The 25,556-nt window shown below is 45.2% G+C and overlaps 2 protein-coding genes across 6 annotated transcripts in view; one reads left to right on the forward strand and one right to left on the reverse strand.

The window, feature by feature from the left end:
- The first annotated feature begins 26 nt into the window (after positions 1-26).
- On the forward strand, positions 27-13,149 carry ORC6 (origin recognition complex subunit 6). Of its 5 annotated transcripts, none has more exons than XM_090062919.1 (7): positions 27-182; positions 4,612-4,741; positions 6,255-6,418; positions 7,620-7,709; positions 10,118-10,230; positions 11,465-11,539; positions 11,965-13,149. In XM_090062919.1, exons 1-7 carry the CDS (start codon positions 118-120, stop codon positions 12,129-12,131), a joined length of 804 nt encoding a protein of 267 aa, XP_089919045.1. In that variant the 5' UTR covers positions 27-117; the 3' UTR covers positions 12,132-13,149. The 5 variants fall into 5 exon arrangements, with proteins under 5 accessions (XP_089919045.1, XP_089919046.1, XP_089919047.1 ...); XM_090062920.1 differs by having other exon boundaries at positions 11,968-13,149; XM_090062921.1 differs by having other exon boundaries at positions 11,468-11,539.
- A 498-nt stretch (positions 13,150-13,647) lies between these two features.
- MYLK3 (myosin light chain kinase 3) overlaps positions 13,648-25,556 on the reverse strand; it is a 55,703-nt gene continuing 43,794 nt past the window's right edge. Inside the window, exons 9-13 of the mRNA XM_090062918.1 lie at positions 25,057-25,127; positions 22,291-22,419; positions 20,923-21,075; positions 19,042-19,174; positions 13,648-17,719 (exon numbers count right to left, since the gene is read on the reverse strand). Of these exons, the coding sequence (XP_089919044.1) occupies positions 17,648-17,719; positions 19,042-19,174; positions 20,923-21,075; positions 22,291-22,419; positions 25,057-25,127 (558 nt within the window). The 3' untranslated portion in view covers positions 13,648-17,647. The remainder of the gene's footprint in view (positions 17,720-19,041; positions 19,175-20,922; positions 21,076-22,290; positions 22,420-25,056; positions 25,128-25,556) is intronic.

Genomic DNA, 25,556 nt, shown 5'->3' on the forward strand with positions numbered 1-25,556 from the left:
ACGTTCGGAAGGGGCGGGGCCGGTGCTGGGAGAAGGCTGCGAGCGTTCGGAAGGGGCGGGGCCGTAGCCGTGGCGAGTGGCGGGAAGGAGAGCGGTGTCCGGGCGCCCCAGGACGAGATGGAGCAAGGCGTGATCCGGCGCCTGGCGCCCAGGCTGGGCATCGCCGAGCCCGCAGCCATCAGGTAACGAGGCCGCTGCAGCGCCCCCTGCTCGCCCCTGGGATCAGGCCCCGGGCTTGCGGCGCTTGTACCGAGAGGTCCCCACGTGAGAGCAGCCAGGGTCTCCCCGCCTGACCTCTCTTTTGCAGCCTGATCAGCCTTGCTTCCCCTGCCGGGCCCCGATCCTGACCAGCTCCCGCTCTGCGTAGCGGGCTCCTGCCGTTTCACTCCCCCTTGATTTCTTTCAGTGGCCGCGTGTGCCTGAGCTCCCCCGCCCGAGCGGAGGCGGCTGCGGGTTGGGGGGTGGCTGACGCTGCCCGGACAAGTGCCCCCTGCGTTGCTCAGGTCAAAGACGTGCTCATGCAGGCAAGCACAGGCTAGCCCCGCACTTCCCTCACGGCCTGCCGCCAGTACTGCATGCAGGAGGCAGGCCTGCTTTCCAGATACAGCCCAACTGCCCTGTCCTGGGACATGCTAAGACTCTTTTTCAGATTTTTTCCTGCTTTCATCACCCAGAGGCTGCTCACGCAGATCTGCTGCAGTTACGTTAATCAGGGGCTTGCTTACCACTGCTTACACTGGGATCCAGTGACTAAGGGTCTTGGTCCCAAAACAGACACCAGCATGGCACGTTATTCAAGTTATGGGCACTTTATGTGGATGTGTGTGTTTGCTTGCAGTAAGCTCGTTACAGGACCTGGACCCTGGTGACAAGCAGGTTCTCTGTTAACTCCAGCAGTTCCTACACATCAGCTTTAATAATCACAGTGACAAAACCCAACTCTGGCCCAGACGAAGTCCTAAAGGGCTCTTTCCCTTGTCTGCTCTAAGCTGCTGTTGTCATAAATCTCTCCCCTTGAAACCTCCTCTTCTGAAATAAGAGCTTCATAGATTTCATAGACATTAGGGCTGGAAGGGACCTCGGGAGATCATCGAGTCCAGCCCCCTGCCCAAAGGGCAGGAAGTCAGCTGGGGTCATAGGATCCCAGCAAGATAAGGATCCAGTTTACTCTTGAAGGTGTTCAATGTAGGTGCTTGAACCACCTCTGCTGGCAGACTGTTCCAGACCTTGGGGGCTCGGACAGTAAAGAAATTCTTCCTTATGTCCAGCCTGAAACGGTCTTGCAGGAGTTTGTGACCGTTCGACCTCGTCATCCCATGGGGCGCTCTGGTGAACAGACGTTCCCCCAGATCCTGGTGGTCACCCCTGATAAACTTATAGGTGGCCATCAGATCACCCCTGAGCCTGCGCTTTTCCAGGCTAAAGAGTCCCATGTCTCTCAGCCTGTCATCGTAAGATCTGTTTTCCTGACCTCTGATCATGCGCGTGGCTCTCCTCTGGACTCTCTCAAGCTTCTCCACATCCTTTTTGAATTGTGGAGCCCAAAACTGGACGCAGTACTCTAGCTGCGGCCTCACCAAGGCCGAGTACAAGGGGAGAATGACGTCCCGGGATTTGCTCGAGAAGCATCTATGGATGCACACCAGCATTTTGGTCGCTTTACTAGCCGCAGCATCGCATTGCAGGTTCATGTTCATCTTGTGGTCAATGATGACCCCCAAGTCTTTTTCTTCTGTAGTGCTAACCAACGTAGCACTGCCGAGCCTATAAGGGTGCTGCAGGTTTTTCCTCCCAAGGTGGAGAACCTTGCATTTTTCGGTGTTAAACACCATGAGGTTCTCGTCTGCCCATTTGCTGAGCTGGTCCAGGTCAGCCTGGATCACCTGCCTATCTTCTGGCATGGATGCTTTGCCCCAAAGTTTGGTGTCATCGGCGAACTTGGCCAGTCCACGCCTGACTCCAATGTCCACATCATTAATGAAGATGTTGAACAGTATGGGTCCCAGGACAGAGCCTTGGGGGACCCCACTGGTCACAGGGCACCATGATGAGTGACTGCCATCAATTACAACCCTCTGGGTCCGACCACAGAGCCAATTTCCCAGCCAGTGGATTGTGGTGGAGCCAAGGCCACAACTGGCCAGTTTGGCCAAGAGGTGATCATGGGATACCAGATCAAAAGCTGTTTTGAAGTCAAGATATATGACATCAATCTCTTCTCCCTTGTCCAGGTGATAGGTCACCTGGTCATAGAAGGAAATGAGATTGGTCAAACAAGACCTACCCACAACAAACCCGTGCTGGCTATCCCTTAGGATGTTAGCCTGGGTCAGGCCATCAAGGATGGCCTCCTTAATAAACTTTTCTAGGATCTTCCCCAGGATAGAAGTCAGGCTAATGGGCCTGTAGTTAGCCGGATCCACTCTCCTCCCTTTCTTGAAGATCGGCACCACATTGGCCTTCTTCCAGTCTTCGGGCACTACACCAGAGCGCCAGGAGTTTTCAAAGACCCGTGCCAGGGGCTGGGCTATGACGCTCGCCAGCTCCTTGAGTACCCTGGGGTGCAGATTGTCAGGGCCAGCTGACTTGAAGGTATCCAGGTTCTCAAGGTGTTCCTTCACGAGGTCAGCATTGATGGAGGGTAGGGGATCCCCCTCACCCAGATTTCCCTGTCCCATAGCAGGCATGGGCATCCCGTGTGACTGATGAAAGACTGACGCAAAGTACCTATTTAATAGGTTGGCTTTTTCCTGGGCGTCAGTTGTCAGTTGCCCCATCTGGTTTAGCACGGGTCCAACATTGCCCTTGCTTTTCCTCCGGCTCCCCACATATCTGAAAAAGGACTTTTTGTTGTCCTTGATGCCTGAAGCTAGTTGGAGTTCAGTTGCAGCCTTGGCTTTCCTGGTTTGCTCCCTGCAGGACCGGACCAGCGTGGAGTAATCCTCCTTGGAGGTGAATCCCATCCTTCATCCTTTGTAGGCTTTCCTTTTTAGCCGCAGGAGGTCCGCTAGGTCCCTGGAGAGCCAGGAGGGCTGCTGTGCCTTCTTGCTGCCTTTCCTCCGTGTTGGAATAGATTTAGCTTGTGCACTGAGGATCGCTTCCTTGAGAAGCAACCACTCTTCTTGAACTCCCATCTCCCTGGGGTCATGGTCCCTGAGGGCCTGACCGACTAGCCTCTTGAGCTTGTCAAAGTCGGCTTTTCTGAAGTCAAGGGCTTCCGTGTTGTTGACTGACTTGCCAGGTTTACGGCGGATGGTGAAGGTGATCAGCTCGTGGTCGCTGTCACCCAACTTCCCATCAATCACTAGGTCGCCGATTAGGTCGTCCCCCGTAGCCAGTACCAGGTCGAGCAGCGCTTTGCCTCTCATTGGCCCATAGACCTCTTGGGTCAGGTAGAGGTCATCCACGCACGAGAGAAAGCTTTGCACCCGCTCAGATTTAGCTGAGTGCTCTTCCCCCGAGATGTCCGGGTAATTGAAGTCACCCATGACAACCAAGGTCCTGGAGCAAGCGGCCTCAGTCAGTTCCCGGGCGAACTCCTGGTCAAGCTCAGGACTTTGAGTGGGAGGTCTGTAGTAGACTCCCACCGTTGTGTCCCCTGTGCCGAATTCCCCACGAATTTTAACCCAGAGGGTCTCTAGCTGTCCATGCCGGTCGCCAACATCAGCTTGCAGGGACATGTAGCTTTCCTTCACATAGAGAGCTATACCCCCGCCCCTTTTGTCAACACGATCCCTCCTGTACAGGGTATAGCCCTCTATCCCTGTGGTCCAGTCATGGGTGGAGTCCTACCAGGTCTCCGTTATCCCAATGACATCATATTTCTTTGCACTGAGCAGGAGGACAAGCTCGTCCTGCTTGTTGCCCAGGCTCCTGGCATTAGTGTACAGGCAGGCAAGTGTGCCCTTGGGAGCTTTTGCCTTGCCCACAGATTGTGCCAGGGCTGGGGCGGGGGTGAGCTCCCTTAAGTGCCCCTTTAAGTGCCTTGGTCCGCTGGCCTTGCAAGGGCCGTTCAGCGGGCCAGCAGGGGCAGTAGTCCCCCCCATCCCCCAGCGGGCTTAGTTTACATGTGGACATGTCCCCAAATTACTAAAGATTTGAATTAAACAAGATTTAGTTATTTCAGTTGAGTTGACAAGTCTTAAGCATGTTCTTCCTATGCTAAAGGTTATCCATTCAATTATTTAATGCTAGTAAAACACATTGTGCTGCTGGGTTGGTGGATGCTTAGTTCTTATCAGTAGGCAGCTTAGAACTTTTATATGAATACTTTGTGGTTTAAATATAAATGTGTGCATTACTTAAGGTCTGTCCTCAAATCTAGGCTCTCCGAGTCCTTCTGTACCTAGTCCAAGGGACATGATGAAGGAATTGTGTTCAAATTACTTTCGACTGAGCAGACTCCCTCTTTGGTCAGCTGTGAGGTGGTACAGTCCAAAACACTCTCAGTACTTCCAGACATTTCACTGACATCTTATTTGTCTAAACTTTTGTATCTTCACCTACAAGAGCCTGACCTGGGTTTGCTTGTTTGTATCTTCCAGATGAAAATAAAATACATCCGCCATCGCAGTGGCATTAACAAATTTTTTGGGCGTCTGTTCTTTCCAGAAAAGCTGAAGAGTATCTGCGACTGTCCCAGGTGAAGTGCATGGGATTATTAACTCAAATGACAGCCACAAGCCATGCGGTGATGTGCCTGGATCTAGCAGCTAGTTTCATGAAGCAGCCAGTAGACAAAGTAAGATGCCTTATGTGCCCTCGTTCTCTTTTCTCTGTTACTAGCTTCAATAAAATGGGATCCTCTTTAGTATACGTTATGAGATCACCAAGGGAAGGCTAATAAGTAACATTTCCTGTACATCGGACTACTGACCAGTACTATTCCAGTTTTCATTGATGCAGAATTGGAGACTAAAGTCATGGGGCACTGACAGACAGAGGGGAAAGAAAAGTACTTTATCAGAAGAGGAAGCGTGTTAGTTTGACCCAGCTCTGTATAGATTAGGCACTTTGGCGGTGCTTTTTGGCACTTCTATCTAATAGCTGATTCGATCAGCTGTTAGATAAAAGCACCAAAAAACCCTGCTGAAGTGCACAATCTCTACAGATGTTGGGAGAGCCAGGTCAAACTAACACAGTGCCTCTTCTGGGCATGCAATGCTCTCAGTGCAGGGGCGCACCAAGCTAAAAATAAAGTGGTGGGATTTTTTTATTTCCACACCTGTAAGCAGGCAGTGTTTCATTCCTTTTGAGATGGACACTTTCTCTGCTGTTACTACTTACTCATTTGACATTTGATTCTAGTGAAAATTGTCTACTACAGACCCTGGGTGAGAGTAACTGAAGGACAGTAAACCATTTTCCTTAACTGTAAGCAAACATGCTAAAGGCCAATGACTCCATGTCTGTCTCTGTGCTGGGAGCTTGTGGATACCTGTCTAGAACTGCAAGGGCAGAAAACTGCTGCCCTACATAGATGCTCCAAAGTCAGCTTCTTTAGCCCTTAAAGCAGGTGTACGCAACCTCTAGCATGCATGCCAGAGCATGGCATGCAAAGGGTTTTGCTTGGCCTGAGTGCTTTGGGGCAGACAGTGGGGGAGCCACTAGGAACCCAATCCTTGCTGTGACAATGCAGCCCTGACCTCTTCCATGCTGTCTGCCTCAAGGCATACATGCACCTGCTGCCACCAACAAGCCAAGCTGGGGCTCCGCAGACGCCAGTGCAGCTGTTTGCAGCCTCCCCACCACCTGCTGCGAGTAGCCAGGGCTCCTTGGCAGGCACACATGCTTTGGGGCAGACAGCGGCCAGGGCTGTACTGCCACAACAAGGATCGGGCCCCTCGCGGCTCCTCTGTCATCTGCCCCATACAAGTTGAGGTTGCAAGTCTTTTTGGCACTGCCCAAAAATGTTGCTGACCCCTGCCTAAAAGCATCTGCAGGGGAAGGGCCATGTTGCTTTCCTCACAGTTAGGAAAAGCAAGCCCCAACATTCGGGTAATTATGCCATGGTGACACTGCAATGGGATGTTTCTTAGCAATTTAATCGTTTTGTTTCTGCAATGAAACTGCAATATCAGCCACTACACACAACAGTTAAACTTTTTTTAAGAAGAGAGACTGGTTTTAAACTTACCTATTCCAACTCTCTGGGTAAAGTACTGAAGAAGTATTCTACTAATGAAGAAATATTACTAATCCATTATTAATAATAATACTAATCCATGGAATTTGTGGGTTTTCTTCTTCCAAAGAGCAACTTTGTTAGACTCTCCGGTTTGAACAAGACAACTTACCAGAATTGTATGAAGTCTTTTGAGTGTTTGTTAGGCACGAACTCCAGTCTGGGAATCCGAGACTTGGCTGTCCAGTTCTGTTGCACAGAGGCAATCAACACAGCAGCAAAATTATTACAAAGGTAGGGAACTTAGCGATCTTTTTATGTCCATCAGTTTGAACTTGCTCTTAAAAATGCCCTTTATACCTCCTAAGGGCCTGATCATATGGAACATCTGTCTCTCTCATCAACTTGACTTCAGAAAGAGTTGGAGTGCCCAGCAAAACTGGAAAATTAGGTTACTTACACAGGCCTACATTAGCAACCCACATCTAAAATCTTAAATTGCTGTTTGCTTGGTATTGCAGTGAGCTAATGTGGAACTGAGAATAAAAGTCAGAATTCTTGATTCTCAGTCCGCTTTCCTATTTGCAGCACCGTGTTACTTCCTGTGGATCACCTTCATCTAAACCTACCTGTACCACTTTCTCAATAAACATCACAGTTCTAAAACACATGCACAATAGGAAGGACATCACCACAGCTAGAGAAATGTGTCCAAAATGCATCTTGCTTTTCTTTTAAAAAGAGAAGAGGAGTAAGACTTTACAGTCACAAGTCTTATCTGTTAAAAATCTCTTCCGTATAGTAACACGAGCAGTTGCCGAAATGTCGTTATTCTTTGTATAAAGAATAGTCACCACTTAAAGGTGGCTTAACATATTTAAAAGCTGTTCATGCATCCATCCTGTTTTAAGATTGAGGCTACCAAAATACCTAGAGACTTTTCCCAATGTATTTAAACAATAGTTCTTACAAATATAAATTGAAATAAATGGCCCCTGGGTAGATGCGTAATGAAGAATGAAATACAGCCCAGTACTGAGGTGCACAAAGCTCTCCGCCATACCTAAGATCTGTGTGAAAGCATCAGTGGAGAGTGAGTAGTTAAGAACTACAGACCTGGCCCTCTGCACTGAGATGAACCCAAAAAGTCCCCTCAGTTCCTTACAAGCATGAAGTACTTTATTCTGTTGACTGAGCTGAGCAGAAAAAAAGATTACTGATTCTGTTTGTCCCCTTTGCCTGATTCCTCAATTTAAAATAAATTGCACCATGGCAGCAGCTCAGAAGGGTGGCAAGCCCCTTCTTTCCCATCTGTCTCTCATTTGTTCTCAGTCGGGAGCAGACAATGATATTTGTGCCTAGGTAAGACACAAAGAGCTAAGCAAATTCAATACTGGGCTTTTGCTTGACTGCAGAGTGACATGTAACCAATTCATTTCAGCAGCTTTGTTTGAAGTCAATTAGCTGTGCGGTAAATGCTGTTGCTGTTTTCTAGGTATGAATCCAGTCTCTCTGAAGCACAGCAAATGGATCTTGATTTATCAAAACCTCTGTTTACAACGGCGGCACTGTTTACTGCATGCAGGTAGGTATAACTGGTTTGCCCTTCCTGGGGTTTAGCCTGGTGAGGCCTTTAACCAGTTGATCTGGAAGGACACAAAAGTCACATTCCTGTATTTCATTCTACCTTGGTCTCCTGGGAAGCATCACTGAAAGTCTGCATCAGTGCTGAATGACATTTGTGGGATCATTGCCTGCCCAGCTTCCAGGATGTCTTAAATCTGAACTTTCTGGGTAGTGAATTGTATCCTGTTGCTCTACTCTTGGGACAGCCAAAGAACAGTCTTTTCCTTGTAGTGAAGTATTAGGCCTGGATAGCATTTGTTGTTGGAGGGGAAAAAAGGGAATTTTAGGGAGACAACAAGAACAGGAGCTCATTGGCTGTTCCCAAGACTGGCCACTAATATGTGACACGCATTGTAGATGACTACTGATATTTGTTATCTGTTAGTGACCTGTGCCAGTCATAGGACATCCTTTGCCAGGTGCATCAGCCAAGGCATGCCAAAAATTAGGCCCACACCACCCTGAGTGCCCCTCTGATCTAGCTATTAGAGACTATAATGGGACTTAATGTGCTTAGGGCTGGGAAAGTTATCTGCCCTTTGTGTCAACCACCTGCCTAAACCTCAGTCCTTTTTAAGGAGGGCCAAGTTCCTGCTGCATTCTCCACCAGAAGCCACTGCTGAGACAGGGATACCGGACAGGACAGACCCCAGGGATCTGGTACAGGAGCTGATAGCATTGACGCAAACGTAGCTCTGTATGAAATGTTGGGCGATCATGCAGTTCATAGAATCATAGAAGCTGGGCTGGACGGGACCTTGTAGATCTTCAAGTCTGACCCCCTACCTGGGCAGGAGAAAAAAACTGGGCTCAAATGATCCCAGCCAGGTAGGCATCAAGCCTCCTCTTAAAGACCCCCAGGGTAGGAGCCAGCACCACTTCCCTTGGAAGTTGGTTCCAGATCCTAGCCGCCCTGACTGTGAAGTAGTTCTTATGGATGTCTAATCTAAACCTCCTCTCCAACAACTTGTGGCCGTTATTCCTTGTTATGCCAGGGGGCACTAGGGGAAACAAGGTCTCCCCCAAACCCTTCTGGTCCCCCCTATAGATGGTCACCAGGTCCCCCCTCAGCCTTCTCTCGTGAAGTCTGAACAGGTTCAGGTCCCGCAGTCTCTCACTGTAGGGTCTGCCCTGTTGTCCCCGGATCATGTGGGTGGCCCTCCTCTGGACCCTCTCAGTGTTGTCCACATCCCTCCTGAAGTGGGACCAGTTAACGGCAACCATAAGACCTTTGTGAAAGGGAGCAAAGAGAGTTATAGCTAGAGCTTCTGTTTTCTCACTTCTGTCACGTGGAATTTCTTTGGGTTTTTAAGAGGAAACAACTTCCACAACATGAAAGTGAGAGCGCCTTTCCCACCCATCCAGCAAGTTTGCAGCAGGGACTGTAAGCAGTCTGCAAGACTCTGCTACTTCTGATCACTTTCCCTAGCCCCAATCTGCTGCTCAGCTTTTTGATCCGTACCCTATCTGCCATGGTGCTGCCTTCTCTCCCCAGTTTGCTGCATGCCACATATGGAGGCTGGTCATGATATTTGTGGCACCCAAGCCACCAGTTGGCCACCTCTGCATTATACAGTGTCTCTGTCCCCGAAACCGAGATATGATATTGGGGGTACAGCACTTCAAGCTTGTCATGCAGCAAAGTCATCCTTGGAGCTGTAGTGAGATATAGCTTCAAGAGGAGATGACAGTGCGATGCGCTGCGAGCACCAACAAAATGCTGTTGCTGAAAGGTCAAAACTGACAAGCTCCAACTGGTGTCCCTTCCCTTTAGCCTTCTCACCTAAAAGGCAAGTCGAGTCTTTGAGCCACCAAGCCTTCTGAAGGGAGGGTTGAAAATTAGTGTCCAGCAGACATGGAAGAAACCAAACCCTTACCAAACTACTCGTGACAAGCTCCCCTGTCAAAGATTTGTGCCCAAGTCACCTTACAAACCACCATAGGAGTGAAAGGCCCTGTTCACCTGCTGTGGTAAGAAATGCTCAACTGCGAGTATAAAAGTCCATTTGACTTGTGCAGGAGTAGAATTATTCACCAGATTTCTGGGCCAAATTACAACTTGGATGTTTTCTTTCCCTCTGGAATTCCAACTGAACATGGAGGTTTTTGCTTCTTGTCATGAATTCTAGCGTTGTCAGGATCATGTAATCATCCCAGCTTCCCTGTAAGGCGGGCGCTCCCAGTACTCACAGAGAGGGGAACAGACTGGAAATGACCTGCACAAAGTCACAGTGCAAGTCACTCAGCAGAGCGTGGGTTAGAACTGGGGCATTCCAGGCACCACCATGACTTGCCGTCATGGTCGGCTTGAGTTGCACTTGATTGAATTCTGCTTTCTTCAGAAGATAAATTAGCTTTCTCCTGTAGATGCTTGAAACTGAAAGTGGATAAGAAAAAACTGGTGGCTACATCTGGGGTGAAGAAGGTGCTATTTGACCGGTTGTGCAGCCAGCTGCAGAAGCTAAGTCAGCAGATCAGCAGTAAGTGCTCCAAGCTAATCGGCAACATACAGGTTCTCCCAGGTGCCACATTGGTGTCTCCCTCCTCACCTTTTCCTTGGGAGACTGTGTCTGTGCATATGATTTCAGCTGCTCTTTCTGCCAACCAACCTCTGTTTGTTCCTCAATTCAATCTCTTACCAATGCTGGTTTCACACCTCCAGGATATCACGTCTGTTTAAATCAGTGGTCCTCAGCCTTGGAAGATGCAAGGCACCACTCCGATAATTGTCTGAATTCAGTAGCGCCCCATTTAAAGAACGCTTTATTTCTTACAGTGCCTACCTTCTTGCACCCTGCAGCACTTTTAAAGCGATCTTACCATGTAGCAGAGTGGACAGGGCAGCCCTGAGAGTATGGCAGCAGGTGATGCATAGTGCCTAGGATGGCAGGGGCTGCTTGGCAGGATTTTTGAAAGGATAGGTTTTTGGACCCCTGAAGGAGGCAAGTGTGCCTGCAGGCAACAGAAGGAAATAATAGTGGTCATTGGTTCAGAGGCAAGTGGCAGGGGTATCTGTGGGAGCAAGGATGCGTCTCCTCTCACAGGGGCTAGGTGTTACAGGGCCCCTCAAAGGATCTCATGTCACCCTGGTTGCGAATCACTGGCTTAAACTCTAGCATGACCAAGAACTGAATTCTCTCTCACCGTCTCTCCTCCCCGACTCCAAACTGCAATCTTGCCACCATTCTCCCTTTCCCCGCCATACTGTCTCAACCATCTTTGATCCCTGTGTCTTGCCTCATGCATCCTAGCAATGTAAAAAACATAAGCACCTCTACTTCCCATGATATCAGGCTCTGGAACTTTCTTTCCATCCAGAGGTAAAAACATCCAGGCCCCACCCAACCTTCTCCTGCATGTGTGTGCGTAGCCACCACCTCAGCTAATCCAAAAAGCCTTGCTCACTTGTTTAGATCCCTTCCATACCCATAGCTAGCAGTTAGGGGTCAGCTAAAATTTGTTCTACAAAAACCCTTCTCTGCTGTTTGCCACTTCCATTGGAGGCCAGATGAGGCGCTGTTCTCATTTACATGGACATCACCCAGTATGTTTTGTGGATGCAACTAATAGAAGTAAGTTGTTTAAGAGGGGAGGGAAAGGAACAAGGGCGAGTTATTGGGAAGGGTGGAGAGAAGTGTTTGAGTATAGCATTGCTAGGTTCTTTAGTGCTTCAGTCACTGCTGAAAAATAAAACACACTTTTTTTCTTTAAAAGAAGACTGCAGTGCATTGACACCTTCACCAACTAAAAGCCCGAAGACCTTGCTTCAGTGCATCGAGAAGGAACAAGGTAAGTTCTGTCTTAACTGTGAAACTATCAGATCTACAGAGCCAGTTCTGTTTATCAGCTGTTGCTTAGTACCTTCAGATATCCTACATGGGTCCTAAGTTTTTATGCCCAACAAGCCACTCCTCTCTACCTGTGACCAAATGTTGAAAGTGTTGAGTGTCCAGCAGAAACACCATAACGTTTAGTTATTGAACAAACCTAATGCAACTGGTATAGCCTTTTCCACTCAAAAAAAGGAAGCAAGTGGCATGTAAACTACAGGTTGAGTTTAAAAAAAAAAACACCCTAGGAAAGCCAAGGTGTTAGGCCTTTGCTTCAGTGTATAAAACATGCATATGCGTGCATGCACAGTCCAGAGAGATGAGGATCTGTATTCCTCTTTCTAAACACTGTACTATGCACAGTAGAGTTTTCTCTTTTCCTAGAAGATGAAGATGAAGATGGCACCCCATGTAAGCGGCAGAAATGTGACACTGACCCAAAACAAGACTATGAGGAATGGAAGAAGAGGATCCTGGAAAGTGCTGCTAAGGCTCAAGGGACTGCAGGCCCTGGAGGGTCACCAAACAGTATCACCACCACTGGTTCATAACTTGAATCCCCTTTTGTTCTGTTGTGACTGTTTGTAGCATATGGGGTGATGGCAGCCATTCTTATTTATTTGATTGCTAGGCAATTTACCTAGTTTTCAAGTATGTACTAGTACCTAGTTTTTAGTATGTGGGACTGGTGCGATGGTGACATTTTACTACTGCACAGACCAAGGTCTGAAAGCTACTTAGAGCTTGGACCAGTGCAAACCATGTATTTGGGAGACGGATTAGCCTCTCATTACTTTTAATCAATAAATTGGTCAAATTCTGATGTAGCATTAAGTATCCCCTGAGAAGATATGGAGCTCTGTATACCTGAGTGTGGTAAATTACCACCTCTAGGGGAATGAGGTTTCCAGAATGAAAAAGCTTGAGTCTTCAACAAAACAGAAACAAGGAATTCGGACAGCAAAATTCTTTTTACTGCCAAAGAAATATTTAACTTCTATGATCTATAATGCTGTACCCAATAGGACCCACCTGATTTTTAGATGCAGTAAAAATTCTTTATTTCTGTATGCAACACTGAAGATTTCTTAAGAATTCGTGTCTTTATAGTTCCAGTATTGCTTCTATCATCTGATTTCTATATCTGATAGTATAAATACTATCAAGGTCAAAAATCTAAGTGGACATAACGAAAACTTCTAGGAGTTTTTACGAAAGAAAAATTTTGGAGTGATCAAGACATCAAATTAATTACAATAAGGAGATCAGAAGAAAACCTGTTAATAACCTGCTAGAGGTTCTCACTGTTTGAGCCCAAATAATTCCATCCTACTTTTCTAAATTACAGATTGTATTAATTATGCTCTGAAGAAAAAAAAAAATCACAAGAGCTTAACGTACTGAAAACCTGGGGATTATTTCCCCTATGAAAACAAATCTGGACATTTGAATATTATTCCCTCTCTCTCTCTCTCTCTCTCTCGTGGATGCATTATTTATCAGGATCAGTTAGGTGGTTTGTCAGTGTGAACAACATACACCCCAAAATAAAATGTTTTAAAACAAAAAGCTGCATCCACATCATACAGTCTTTTGCCTCAAAAATAGATCTGAAAGCTTTATTTGTGCTTTACTCCTCTTTCCAGGAGTGATCATTGTTCTGTAGTTACTTATTCCAAGGCAATCTCATGTGCATCTCTCCTAACTGGATTTGTGGTCTACCAAACACCTTTCCATATTGTTATGTGACTTCATCAAACTGGCCAGTTTATTTAACTGCATTATCTCTACTGCTCCAGGGTCAGAGTGACCATATTCCATCTTCCTGTTTACATGCTGACAAGCAGCCAGGTTCTTCTGTGTCCAACTTGCAGTGAACTTGCATACCAGCACCATCCGCAACACAGTAACTTCAAAGAGACAAAATGCAAGTCACAAAGGTTATTATTCCCCATGCATGCAGAACAGCATCAATGAAGGACAAGTGTTAAGCTTTTCTGCAGGGATATAAAAGGGAAGTTCACCTACTGAAATTTCAAGGCAGGGCTCTTTTTCCCTTATTCCAGGCCGCCGCAGCCTCTGGATATACACCAGAGTGCTTTTGCCTTAAAGCAGTTGTATCAACATTTTTGCTTCCATCCTTCTGTTAAGGCAAATCAATTTGGGTACATCCAAAGAAAGGACAATTTGAGCTAAATGTAGAAATTACCTGTCTTTTGTCATGCTAAAGTCCAATTGATTTTTTCGAACTAGCTAGCCTCCATTGTAAGATGCAAGATTATCTTTTTGCATGTGTGCCTCCCAAAACAATGCTGTGTTAGTAATGGGGTTAACTGCCTAAATGGAAAGTATAACACAGCCTTCTCACCACAGGTTCCTCTTGATACATCTGCCCATCATCAGGAAATGCAGCATCTGCCACAAGCGGTCACTGGGGAGCTTCCAGGCGGAGGTTCCAAGAGTGATCTACCTGGCGGGTCTGGAACCAGGGTAACTGCCCCAAGACAACATTTAATGGCAGGGGTCATACAGAATTTCCTTTTCTTACCTGTCCTGAAAAGAGTCTGGAATTCTGCGAGAAGCACTCCCTTGCCGCTAGGTGGCTGAGATCTGATTGTACTCAACACACTACAAGGACACTTCAACCCAGCTGGAACAGTTCTGTGAACCAGGGGATAATGGCTTTAGGCCGCAGCCCAGTAGAAATGTACAACTAAGCTGTTACTGTCAAATGTACTCATACAAGAATGAAGCGACAGACCTGTCTCAGGTTTGCATAGGTATGAGGCGTAACTAAAGCACAGAATTTGTAGATACCTTCATATCTTTCTATGCCTGCGATGTCAGACCTACCACACAACCCCATTCCCCCATTTGGACAGCCCTGAAAACCTAACTAAAGCCATACAGGCTGCATAATCATAAATGCCCCCAAACACCCTTTTTACTGAGGTTTGTGAAGCATTTCTCAGAGGTAAGTTTTCCACAATGCCTGCCAGCAGCAGGGGAATTCATCTGAAGCTGCAACTGCAAGATTTAGGGCCTCTTTATGCTGAGTGAAGGAGCCAGTGCATAGAAGAGACTCAATGTTAATCCCTCTCCATATATCAGTTGATTAAAGGCCTCTGTTAGGAGCCTCAATATAAAAATCCTTTAAGGCACAAGAAGTATAAAATACAAGGGGTCTATAAAAAAACTAAGCTGGTTCTCCAGAAATCAATTGAAAGAACACCATAGAAAAGCTAATTTGGGACCAGACGGACAGGGTGAACGGGTGAAATCAATACCACTACAGCAGCACATGCCGATTACATAGTTTTAAGGGGCTTTTTCATGTTAAAAATTAAATTCCTGATCCTCATGTCCAGAAACAGCCCCACCCTGCTCTCTGCAGTGGCTAAAGTAGTCATGAATGAGCCAAAGCAGGTGTCACAGGGCATTCACCCACTATCTCTCTACAAACTAGGAAGAAAGTGGCTGTGGCTGCCATAGTAGTGAGCAGATTAGACATTAAAAACAGCTACTTATGTTCATGTCTCTTCTTTTCCTCTTAATAATCAAGCATGCAAATAGAAGCCTCCCTCATCCTAAACTAGCACTTGGGTTCAGGTTAACATGCTATTCCTACTGAAATTTTAACATGCTTGATTCAGGAAGGAAAGTTAGAACAAATGCTTGAAGAGCAGAGAAAATGCTGATTTAGAAGCTTTGACTCAGAAAAAATAGATGTAAAATGAAATACTTAACCTTTAAAAAAAAATCTCTCAATATGTGCACAGAGCCTATGAGGGAAAGAAACGCAGGAAGTCCAACAGAATTCTGTTGTCAAAAATCTAACCAACACTGCCCTTCGGTTGCACTTATTTGGGTGTTTCAAGTTTGAGAAAAAGACCAGGCACATCTTTAATGCTATTTATTAAGGTTAATTTAGAAAATATACTGACAAAGGGAACCATGTTTAACATGCAGCGTCTTTGTGGAGGAAAAATGTGAACAAACTTAGGCCTTCACAGAAGGTGATACCTTGCCAAAATACTCTCATGTAATTTTAGTTACTCTTGATGCTGAAATTCACTTGCAAAATGAAAGGAAAAGTCCTAGAGCTGAAAAAGATAATTAGACTGATATAAAGAGTCAATGGGAGCTTAATTAGGTCATCGATATTAGTAGCAATAGTTTCTAATTTTCTTACACAGACCGTGCAGAATCTAGAAATATTAGGCCCCTCTGTAAGCCATGTCAGCTAAACAATAAGGTAACGCTATTAATACAGAGACTATTAAAGTGAGTCCAGATCAGTACCATAGCAAGGAAGTTTGGCGCCCAAGGCAAGCCTCCAGTAGCACACACCCCGCGCACAGATCCAGAGAGCATGCGCCGCGCTGCGCCGCCACCCCCACCCCCCCCAAACGTGTCTGGAAGTGCACTCAGCAGTGGTAGTTGCTGTCCCGCTGCCCCTGTGCCCCCAAACAAGCCACTCAGCTCCGGTCTACCCCCTGCCCCAGCTTGGGAATGCCTGTTGGTGCCCCTTCACTTCAGCACCCAGGGTGGTTGCCCTGCTCACCCCCTGCCCCTTGCCACAGTACTGCTCCAGTTTCAAAAGCAGGAGAAAAGAATCTTTGTTTAAAAAACAAAGTAAGTTGGTATTGTGAAGAAAAAGGTTTAATGTAGAAGAACCAAGCTGGAAAAGGGCAACAGCTCCTTCATGACTGAAACAGAGTCATATTCTAGCAGTGCACTAATCCTTTCCAAGAGCAGCTGCACAGTAATGAAATACATTTCACATGTTCCAAAGCATCAGCTTTTCAAGTAAACTTCATCACAACAAATATATGTACCTTTTTGCACCAACCAGATTTGTCACCGGGTTGTGGGTTTCATTTGTGGCAGCTCAACCTATATTCACACCTCAGTACCGAGCTATTCCATTAATTCGACCCACCAACAAAACTACAGTAACAGTGGACACACCATTCCTAAATTGCACCAGTATAACCATATGTTAAATACATCTGAAAGCAGTAATGTATGTTTTAAAGGATAGGGCAGAAAAAAAACCACTTCATTCTACTCTGACTGGTAGTCATGCATCATGACAGTGCTTTGGTGCAAAGAACAACAGAAAAATCAAATACCTTTGGAAGAAAGCTAAAACACCCTGCATTTTCCAGCCTCAATCTTTGTCCTTGGCTGTGCTGGTATAGATAACAATGGTCTATGGAAAACTATTGTCCTGCCTGCGCTGTGGCAGTACTTTGAAACTCAGAATACAGCGTATCACTAGCTTAGGAAACGTTAAGGTATCCCTCAGCTTGGAGTGGGAAACCAAGACATTAGTATTTGCCGTCATAACATACCCTCAGGAGTCTCATGCAGAACGGATGCCTGTACATGAGGCGGGAGGCTGCTGTGATGCACTGTAGTTACAGCGCATTGAAGCAGGCTTGATTAGTTGAGTCTGCTGGAGCTTAGTAATTACTGCGGTCCAGCCAGCCTCTGTATCTCATGTACCAGCGTCCCCACTCTTCAAAATGGCAGCAGGGGCGCTTTAACTAAAGCTTGTTCAATGACCTTTAGATAAAGCACCGCCACTGCCATTTTGAAGCACAGGGACACTGATACATGAGACGCTCCAGGCGCTTTCATTAGAGTGGCTTCAAGAACCGCTCTAATTAAAGTGCCCCCACCCCCTCCCCCTGAACATGTATAAAAAAGCCCAAAGCCTTCAAAAAAAAAAAAAAAAAAAGTCAGTCCCATTCAACTGTTGATCTTAAACAGAAGTTAATGTCGTGTGAACCATATTTCTGGATCACTGCTAGTAGCTGGTAAGCTTGTAAAATAGAAAATAATTATGAAAGCCTTTAATGCATCAATATTAGTAAAACCATTTCTAAGTAGGGCTCCAAGGCAGTTCTAGAACCTAAGCACTCTTGTGATGCATAACATGTGAAGAGGCCAGAAATCAAAATATTGTACAGAAAGGGAGGTGGGGAAAACCATAGGAAACAGAGTCCTTTCGTCTCAGCCTCCTCTGCAGCTCTGAGGATTCTGGATCCTCCACAGCAGCTTACGCAAGGTTGACAGACATGCTCTGAAACCTCTTCAGCCTATTAGCAGCAGCCACAACGTAGAAATGTTTCTGTAAGCAAAATAGAAAAAAAGCAAGGTATGAGCGTAACTGAGCTAATGGCAACTTTGAGGGTGAAACTGAACTCAGTTTTCCTAGCTTCCAGACAGACCTCTGTACCTAACGTTTCTGTAAATACTAGAAAGATAAATTAAAAATGGGAAATGTAATTGTATCAACTAAGAGGCAGCAAAGTAGACCACTAGTTTATGAAAATCTCAGGATATATCCTCAGTGAAAACCGAGAGAATGATAATCCGCAGTAAAACTCCCCTCTTGTACTGTTAGTGTTCAGCCGCCCTTGAAAAGTGAGTTAACTCAAAGTACACTCCCATTCTTATGCAGCGCCTATGAAAAGGGTTACCTTGACCATAACACTGACCTTCCTCCCTCACAGGGATATTAGGTAAATAAATCCCCTGAAAAAAAGTCATAATGAATCAAACAAAAAGGTCCCTCAGCACCCTATCTGGACAATAGCCACTCTGTTACCTACATACACATAGAGACACTAATTGCAGCAATTTGGACATTCAAGGTGTCAGCATGATCAAAGGAAAAGCAGCTGCTTGTAATTAGCATCGTTTTAAGGATGTTAGAAGATGACACTTGAATCATTGCCATTGGGAGTCATGAAATGCTTTGTACTAGAGACGCTTGTGGCTGCAGAACAGAGAGGTTATACTGTGAACAAAAGGCTGCTTGCATCTCAGTTAACAAATGTGTAACAATATACCTTGGGAGGATGATGCTTTTTATAAATGCAAGTGCAAAGGTCTCAACCCAAGGGACAATACATTTGAGAGTCTAAAAAAGCAAATAAGGTTTTGTCTTCAGGTCCCTATCATTAGCAAGATCTTGCTGTTCTCGGTAGCAAGTCAAAAATGAAATAGATCTCATTAGGTCTCCTTCAATTTCCCACAAATTAAAAATGCCATGATTGGTGTGTTAACCCTCTCTGAAGAGGTTTTTTTCATTCTAACATTTGCTATACAATGAAGACAGGATAATAGAACTGAATCAGCTCCAACCCTGGTTTTGCATAGGTGTCCAAAGTTTCTGAACCCTGGAATTCTACACCTATTTCTGGGACACCAATCAAAAATAAGAACAAAAAATTTGGACCAACATATCAAACATGAAAACTGTGGTTTAAAAGGGGAGTGAACAGTCCAATCTACAACTGCAAACAGAATTCCCAAGGTTGCATGTCCAAGAAAATCCCCATTTTTAAAAGAAAACAATCTGACAGTGAATAAAGAATAAGGCCCCACCTGCCCTGTGCAATCATATTTTTTTTGGTCAAGTGCAGTTACCAGGACCTGTCTCTTTACCTTCCATTTTCTCTGTGCCAGGTAACTCTGTAACAACAACTGGGACTTGAGGCGGAGCTTGGATTTCTTGGCTTTGCCAGGCAGGTCATTTAACCACTCATGTTTCAGACATTGTGTTGCACTGATCCTGCAGCTGTGGAAAACACAGATTGCAAATAGCCTCAATGTAAAACACACTGTTACCCCTGCTGTCCTTTGCACAGTGTTCCTTGGTCCAGTTGCAGCAGAAAGGCTCGGCAACTTTTCACTGACACCGATGTGACAAACACACACAAAAATACCATTCACCTTGGTGCAGAGGTCCTGCACAGACAGCAGCCCTGCAGTCCTACCCTCTACATGGTGCTCGGAGTCCTATGGGAGCCTTTTACACTGACATGAACCCTTCCCCTTTCCCCTTATTCCTGAGCACTGTTTAGGTTGGTTGCTATATTATTTGGAGCAGCTGCAGTTTCATCAGCATGTGTGCGATATTTGGAATAAGAATGGCAGGACACATGGAGTATGTGGGGGACTTTGCCAAGAGAATCAAAGAACACAGGGATACATAGAGATAGTAGCTAACACTGGTATCTAACCCATCTCCCTGGCAATACAAGATTGTTCCCTGCTGTATATTCAGACAGACACACAGATGCCTAGTCAATTAACAGGAAAGACAGCATCCATATGGAAACCTAGATCAAAGGTATGGGATAAGGATTCCTCCCTTAACCAGCTAGAAAGGTCCGATTCAATCACATTTTGTGTTGTTGGCTTCAGCAGATAAGGAGGACAATTTAAAGCAGGCATGTTAAACTCCCTTGGTTCCCCAGCCTGGAATCAGACCATGGGACCCCTCACAGCCCAAATCTGAACCCTCCTCTGACAGTGGGGCTAGCAGTAGCAGGGACCCACAGGGATGAATGCAGCTATCGCTCACTCCTTCAACAAGAATGTGTCCTCAGTGGGGTTTCAAACACTGGAAGTCAGAGACAGGCCTCACAACACTCACCCTGCCCCTGAATTCCTGGGCCTTGGAGTCCCATAGACTGAACGATATGGCTCTGTTGGTAAGATGTAGCTACCAAGCTACATCTTTGACACCCCTATTCTAGAAGATACTTGTAGTTTCTGTTTCAAATGTAAATAGCTGCACACCACTTGTGTTGGGGTTGACTGCTTTAGAGATCCAACAATCAGCAAGATGATTCTCACTTGCAATATAAAGAGCAATTTTATCAACTGCCTTGCAGGCATGCAGTAGGCCATTTCCATCAGGCTCTGTCACTTTATCCATCCCATTCATGAGTCATGGTTTTATAGGTCTCCAAGCCTTCATTCACCATTAGGACTGGATGCACTGAATCAAATTCTGTGCTGCAATATAATACATATACTTCCCTTTAGTTTCAGTGGAGGTTGAGAGAAATAATCCAAGCACAGAAAAAAGGTCCCAAATGCTTCTTCAAGTCCATCTAGGGCACTTCTCTGGAGAGTAATACAGTTTTTAGAACTGCATAACTCATACAACTTGATTCCTAATTTCTTAAAATACAAGAACATCTATTTTTCCAATTTTTGTGCATTGTAGAGAAGCCAAATTGACAGAAGAACTAGCTCTTGGTCATCTGAGAAAGGCTCCAATAAACACCAGTGATCACTACTACCCTCAATTCTACCCCTGTTACAACCAATGCAGTAGCTATGACAGGTTTTACCTAGAGCAAGATAAATTGTATTCTCCTTTCAGAAAAAGTCTGGGTCACCACTACATTGCCTGGTAGACATGAACATGGCAAAAGAAGTGTCACGTGACTAATTTCTGGCCATGATGGATACATTTAGCCAGGAAGAACCTATTATAATCGGTAAAGCTATTACAGCAAACTGAGGAGGTACCTCTTCTCCTTCACAAGGAGCTTGGAAATGAAGTCTTTTGCCTCTTCTGATACTTGTTCAAAAGCTTCTGCATCAAAATCCCAGCTGCAGTTCACTATGTAATTCATTGTCTCTGCATCAGTTTCTCCTAGGAATGGAGATAAGCCACTAAGTCTAAAAAAATAAAAACAGAGAGAGAGAAAAATGGGCAGGAAGTAAATGTGGAATGTGTATTTCTCCTTTGTGTCCTCACTATGCTTCTCTCCCTTGGAATTACATTAGCAGAAACACAGAAATGACTATTTCAGCTAGAAACTGTGCTGAGGAGCAGTGCAACACCTGCTGTGGTTGGTTCATGGCTCAGTTCCTAGTTGCTTGGACTAACAGGGCTGTGAACACACTGGAGCAATAAAGCTAAGTAATGCTTCTCATCGCTCTCCAGCAACCCACTCAGGCAACTCAGAGATCAAGATTAATGACCTTGCAAGAAACTGAATTCCTGGAGGATATAAGCAGGTACTTAACTGCTTTGCCAACTAGTAATGCTAGTACCCAGGAAAGCTAGAACTAGGAAAGCTGGAATTCATCAACCCAAAACTATACATATGCTTGTGAGCTGCACTGTTTCAAGGTCTATGTCCAGACTGAGTTTGAATTCAAAGCAGTCCTGTCCAATACAAGATTTTCTTCAGTTTGTTTCTGAGCCCAGATTATTCAATAGTTTATCACCAAATTCCATTTTTTTGACTTCCTCATAAACTTAAAATAAGTTACCCTGTCCATGGAAAACAGCTAAGGAAAAGAGATTCATGTCAGTGCCTCTAGAGTTAGACAGCTTGTGTAGATGAGCAAAGTTTAAACCCATGGAAGAATTTTAACCCCACAAAGTGAATTTAAACAGGCTCATTGAGTAATTCCACTCAAGGCAGCAATAATTCTCCCCTCCCCACAAGCAGGTGCATGTTGGGTCCAAACAGCATTGATGGATCTGGCTCCCCAGGGTCCAGATTTAAAACAAATGATAAATCCCAGAGCTCAATAACTGATTGAAACCAAAGTTTGATTATGTTTGGTGCAACCAATCACTTTGTCTGAGTAAACCAAATCTGATCGGATTGGTTTTCATTGACTAAATAGGCAGGAAGGCGGCTAGAGAAAAGGGGATATTTAGAATGCAGATTCATTCTTTCAGGTTCTTAAAGCCCCATGGCAAGTGATAGTCCCTTGCACTGGCTTCCTCTCTTGTGTAATGAAGTGAGTATAGCATGGAAAATTCACTCCCTCAATGGGCTTGCATAGTCTGCTGAATTCCAGCATGGCAAATACCTTCCACGGGCCTTTCTTATACAATATATAATGGCATGACCATAACCCCAGAGGCTTACTCACAGTATGTATGTGATGATGCCTACACTCCACATGTCTGTTGGGAATGAAACAAAGTCATAGTTCACTACTTCAGGAGCCAAGAATTCTGGAGTGCCAAAATTGACTTTCAGCTTCTCACGGGGTTTGTACCTTCACAGACACAAAAAGGGACATCAGCACCAACAGCAGACCGTAATTACACTACACATTTCCAAAAAAAACTGTCTTCTTGCAGCAACACCACCATTAGATATATTCTAGACCCACAGCTTTAGTGATACAAATAACTTCTGAGCACAGAAAAAATGCCAAGATGGAGCCCTGAGGAAGGGTTGCTATCAGGGTTGCTGACCAATGATGTGGCAGGTTAATGTAGCAATTCAGTGGTACTCAACCTTTCGCTGGCACCAACTAGATGGATCAGACCCTGTGAGCCAGGATCAGACCCCACACCACCTCCCAAAGCCCTGCACTGCCTCCCTCAGCCCCACACCACCTCCCATAGCTCTGCACCACCTCATGGGGCCCTGAGCTGCAGGACTGGGGCCCACATTGCCCCCATCCAGCCCTGTGTGTTCAGATTGGACTACTCTGCATGCATATGCAGAGTGCTATCTGGCCTTCTGGGCTCCCCACACGGCTGTAAGTTTGGCAGCAGCAGAGCAGCAACTGCTGCCATTGCTCCCCCCACCACCAAATGTTCGGTTCCATGAGGACTCCTGCTTCCAACTATGCTTTAACAAACCTATTTGTCCTGGCCACCCCTTTCCCTGAAACACTAATTTTGCTCAAGTGTATTTATTTTTATTTTCATAAAATACTTTTAAAGGCAAAAAGATCTTGAGCTGAAATACTGGGGTTTGCATAAGGAAAACCCCAGGAAGATTAGAAATGAATGTTCAGTGACTACACAAGCCAGAAAAGGTGTTGCTTCTTACTCTGGCAGGCAGGACTTGCCCAGACTCAGACCTCACACTACCCCTTGTTACTACCTATCACTCAAATCTCTCTCCTCTCACCTCTTTTACACAAGAGGAACAGACTTCACAGCTAGTTCTTTCCATTTTTACATTTTTATTCTTCTTTTGGTAGCTGAAACAGGTTAGAAACTACTTCAAAAAAGGAGCATGTTTTCAAACCAGTTAGGTCTTATGACCTTCATTCTACAATACTTAGGAGAAAAGACTTGGGACAGGCAAGCCACTAGGTTGCCTTCACCTATCCATATCCACATGGCACGTGTAAATGACCAATGTATTCATCTTGCATGTAGCACCTTCTATGATGTTCCCCAGCCTTCCAGTATTGAATTATGTGTTAAATCACAACACAAAATGGGCATTAGTATCTCTCTCACTTGATGGAGTTCAGTATGGAAAACGTTTTTTTAGGCTTTTCTAGTCTAAGCTGTGCCATTACAAAAGCGTTCCCTCTGTACATGCTCTAGTATTCTGTCCATTCTATCAGTGTAATGGAACAATTTTGTACTCTTATATATACTATACCTGGGGTTTTCAGTCTTTTTGAATACGTGTACCTCTGGCAGCCCCCTTTTTACTAAGTGTACCCCTGAGGGGGAAGGAGGGGAGCAGTCGGACATGGTGGGAGGGAGGGGGGGAGTGGTGAGCAGCCAGATGTGGAGCAGGGGTGTGGCAAGCGGCAAAGCGGCACCAGTGTAGCATCTGTGCGGATCTGCTCTCGCCCCACCCCAGCCCTGTTCCTGTGAGGCAGTGCTCCATCCCTGCCCAACCCCATGTACCCCCTGAGACCTTTCAAAGTACCCCCAGGGGTCACGTACCCCTGGTTGACAACCCCTGTACTATACCGTGATCCAGAGTAGCTATCTTGAGCTGGTGCTATTATAGTGGCTCACCACTAGGTGGTGGGGGAACAAGATTTTGCAAATGATTACCCAAAAATAAACCACAGGACACCTATGCTGGTATGAATTACCCATCAGTGGAGGTTTACCCCAATTCCTTCAGGGATATTTCTATAATGGACTGGGTGGAATTACCCAGTGTAGCAGTTATTAATCATCTGCCTACTACTATTTTTTACATCAGCGTACATGTATGTCATTGTCTAGGCTCTAAACATTTATAGGAGGATAATGCCTGCCCTTTGTTCTCATTTAGCCAAATTGTACATATGAATCATTTTGCCTGTCTTTAAGTCAGTCCCATCTAGCCCCCTGTTTTTCCTGTTGTACCACACTGTCTCCATCAATTAGGCAATATCTTTTTGGTAATGTAGCATCTAGAAGTAAAAGCATTATTCCTGGTGCAGTCACCTCAGTGCCTTAGAAAGGTTATTATTACCCCCTGCTCTGTGATGTGCTGCATTTACTTATACAGACCAAAACAAATATTGCCACATTTACAGCCATATTAAACTGCAGACTTGTGACTAATTCACTTTATATTCTCACCCGTTAGCCATAACCATAATGAGCAGGCTTTATGTAAGGTGGCAGGCAGAGCCTTTAAAGGAAAGCTGAGCCACGCAATTCCTATTTCACAAAGACTCTTTGGAGTAAGTGCTTTTCACAGGGTATTATTTGAGTTAACTAAAATACTAATGTAATTTTGGGCCCCCAAGTGTCATTTGAAAGGATAACTTGATCGTTATTGCACAATGCTTCATATTCCTTCATGCCTGAAGGAGCATATTGCATCACTCAGTCACATTTCAAAATCATTTTAACATCACAGTGTACAACCAAATCTTGTAACAAAAAATAAATAGTCACTGGTTTTTGATTAGTTCATAACTGAACTGCCTTACCTCCTAGCTAAACCGAAGTCAATAATTTTAATCTGGTTTCCAGTGCGATTTACACATAATATGTTTTCAGGCTACAAACAGAGAACAGTATTATTTTAGTTAAATAAATGACAGTGGAATTATGAAACACATTATTACAATAAGAGTTGCCAGAAACATGACCTGAAGTGCAAAGATAAAGAACAAATTAAGGGGAAAGATTTTGAAAGCAATTCTATTCAGGTTCTTTGCTGATTCACAAGAACACATTTATCCATCACACAAGTCAATCTCACCCTCCAGCAGTTTAGAACCAAGGTGTAATTTGCTATTCACTGCCTAGGGCTCTCACCTATCCCTGCACGACAGGCAAAGTTTTGTTATATAGATATAAAGGGGCATTTCATGAAAAAATAATCAAAGGCAAAATATGGCCTGAGGTTTAAGAAAATAACTGTGCAGACACTCAGGATGTGGTCCCCCCTCAAGGAATATAATCACATCCCAAAAAAGCAAGACCA

Source organism: Crocodylus siamensis, chromosome 9 (assembly GCF_052110815.1).
Source record: "Crocodylus siamensis isolate JL-2025a chromosome 9, ASM5211081v1, whole genome shotgun sequence".
Lineage (NCBI taxonomy): Eukaryota > Metazoa > Chordata > Crocodylia > Crocodylidae > Crocodylus > Crocodylus siamensis.

What these genes read in the sequence shown, in the direction of transcription:
- ORC6 (XM_090062919.1), top strand. Translation starts at nt 118, where the DNA reads ATGGAGCAAGGCGTGATCCGGCGCCTGGCGCCCAGGCTGGGCATCGCC. An exon ending in TGAAGCAGCCAGTAGACAAA is followed by an intron (nt 4,742 to 6,254) that starts GTAAGATGCCTT and finishes CTTCTTCCAAAG; the next exon opens with AGCAACTTTGTTAGACTCTC. An exon ending in GCACTGTTTACTGCATGCAG is followed by an intron (nt 7,710 to 10,117) that starts GTAGGTATAACT and finishes TTTCTCCTGTAG; the next exon opens with ATGCTTGAAACTGAAAGTGG.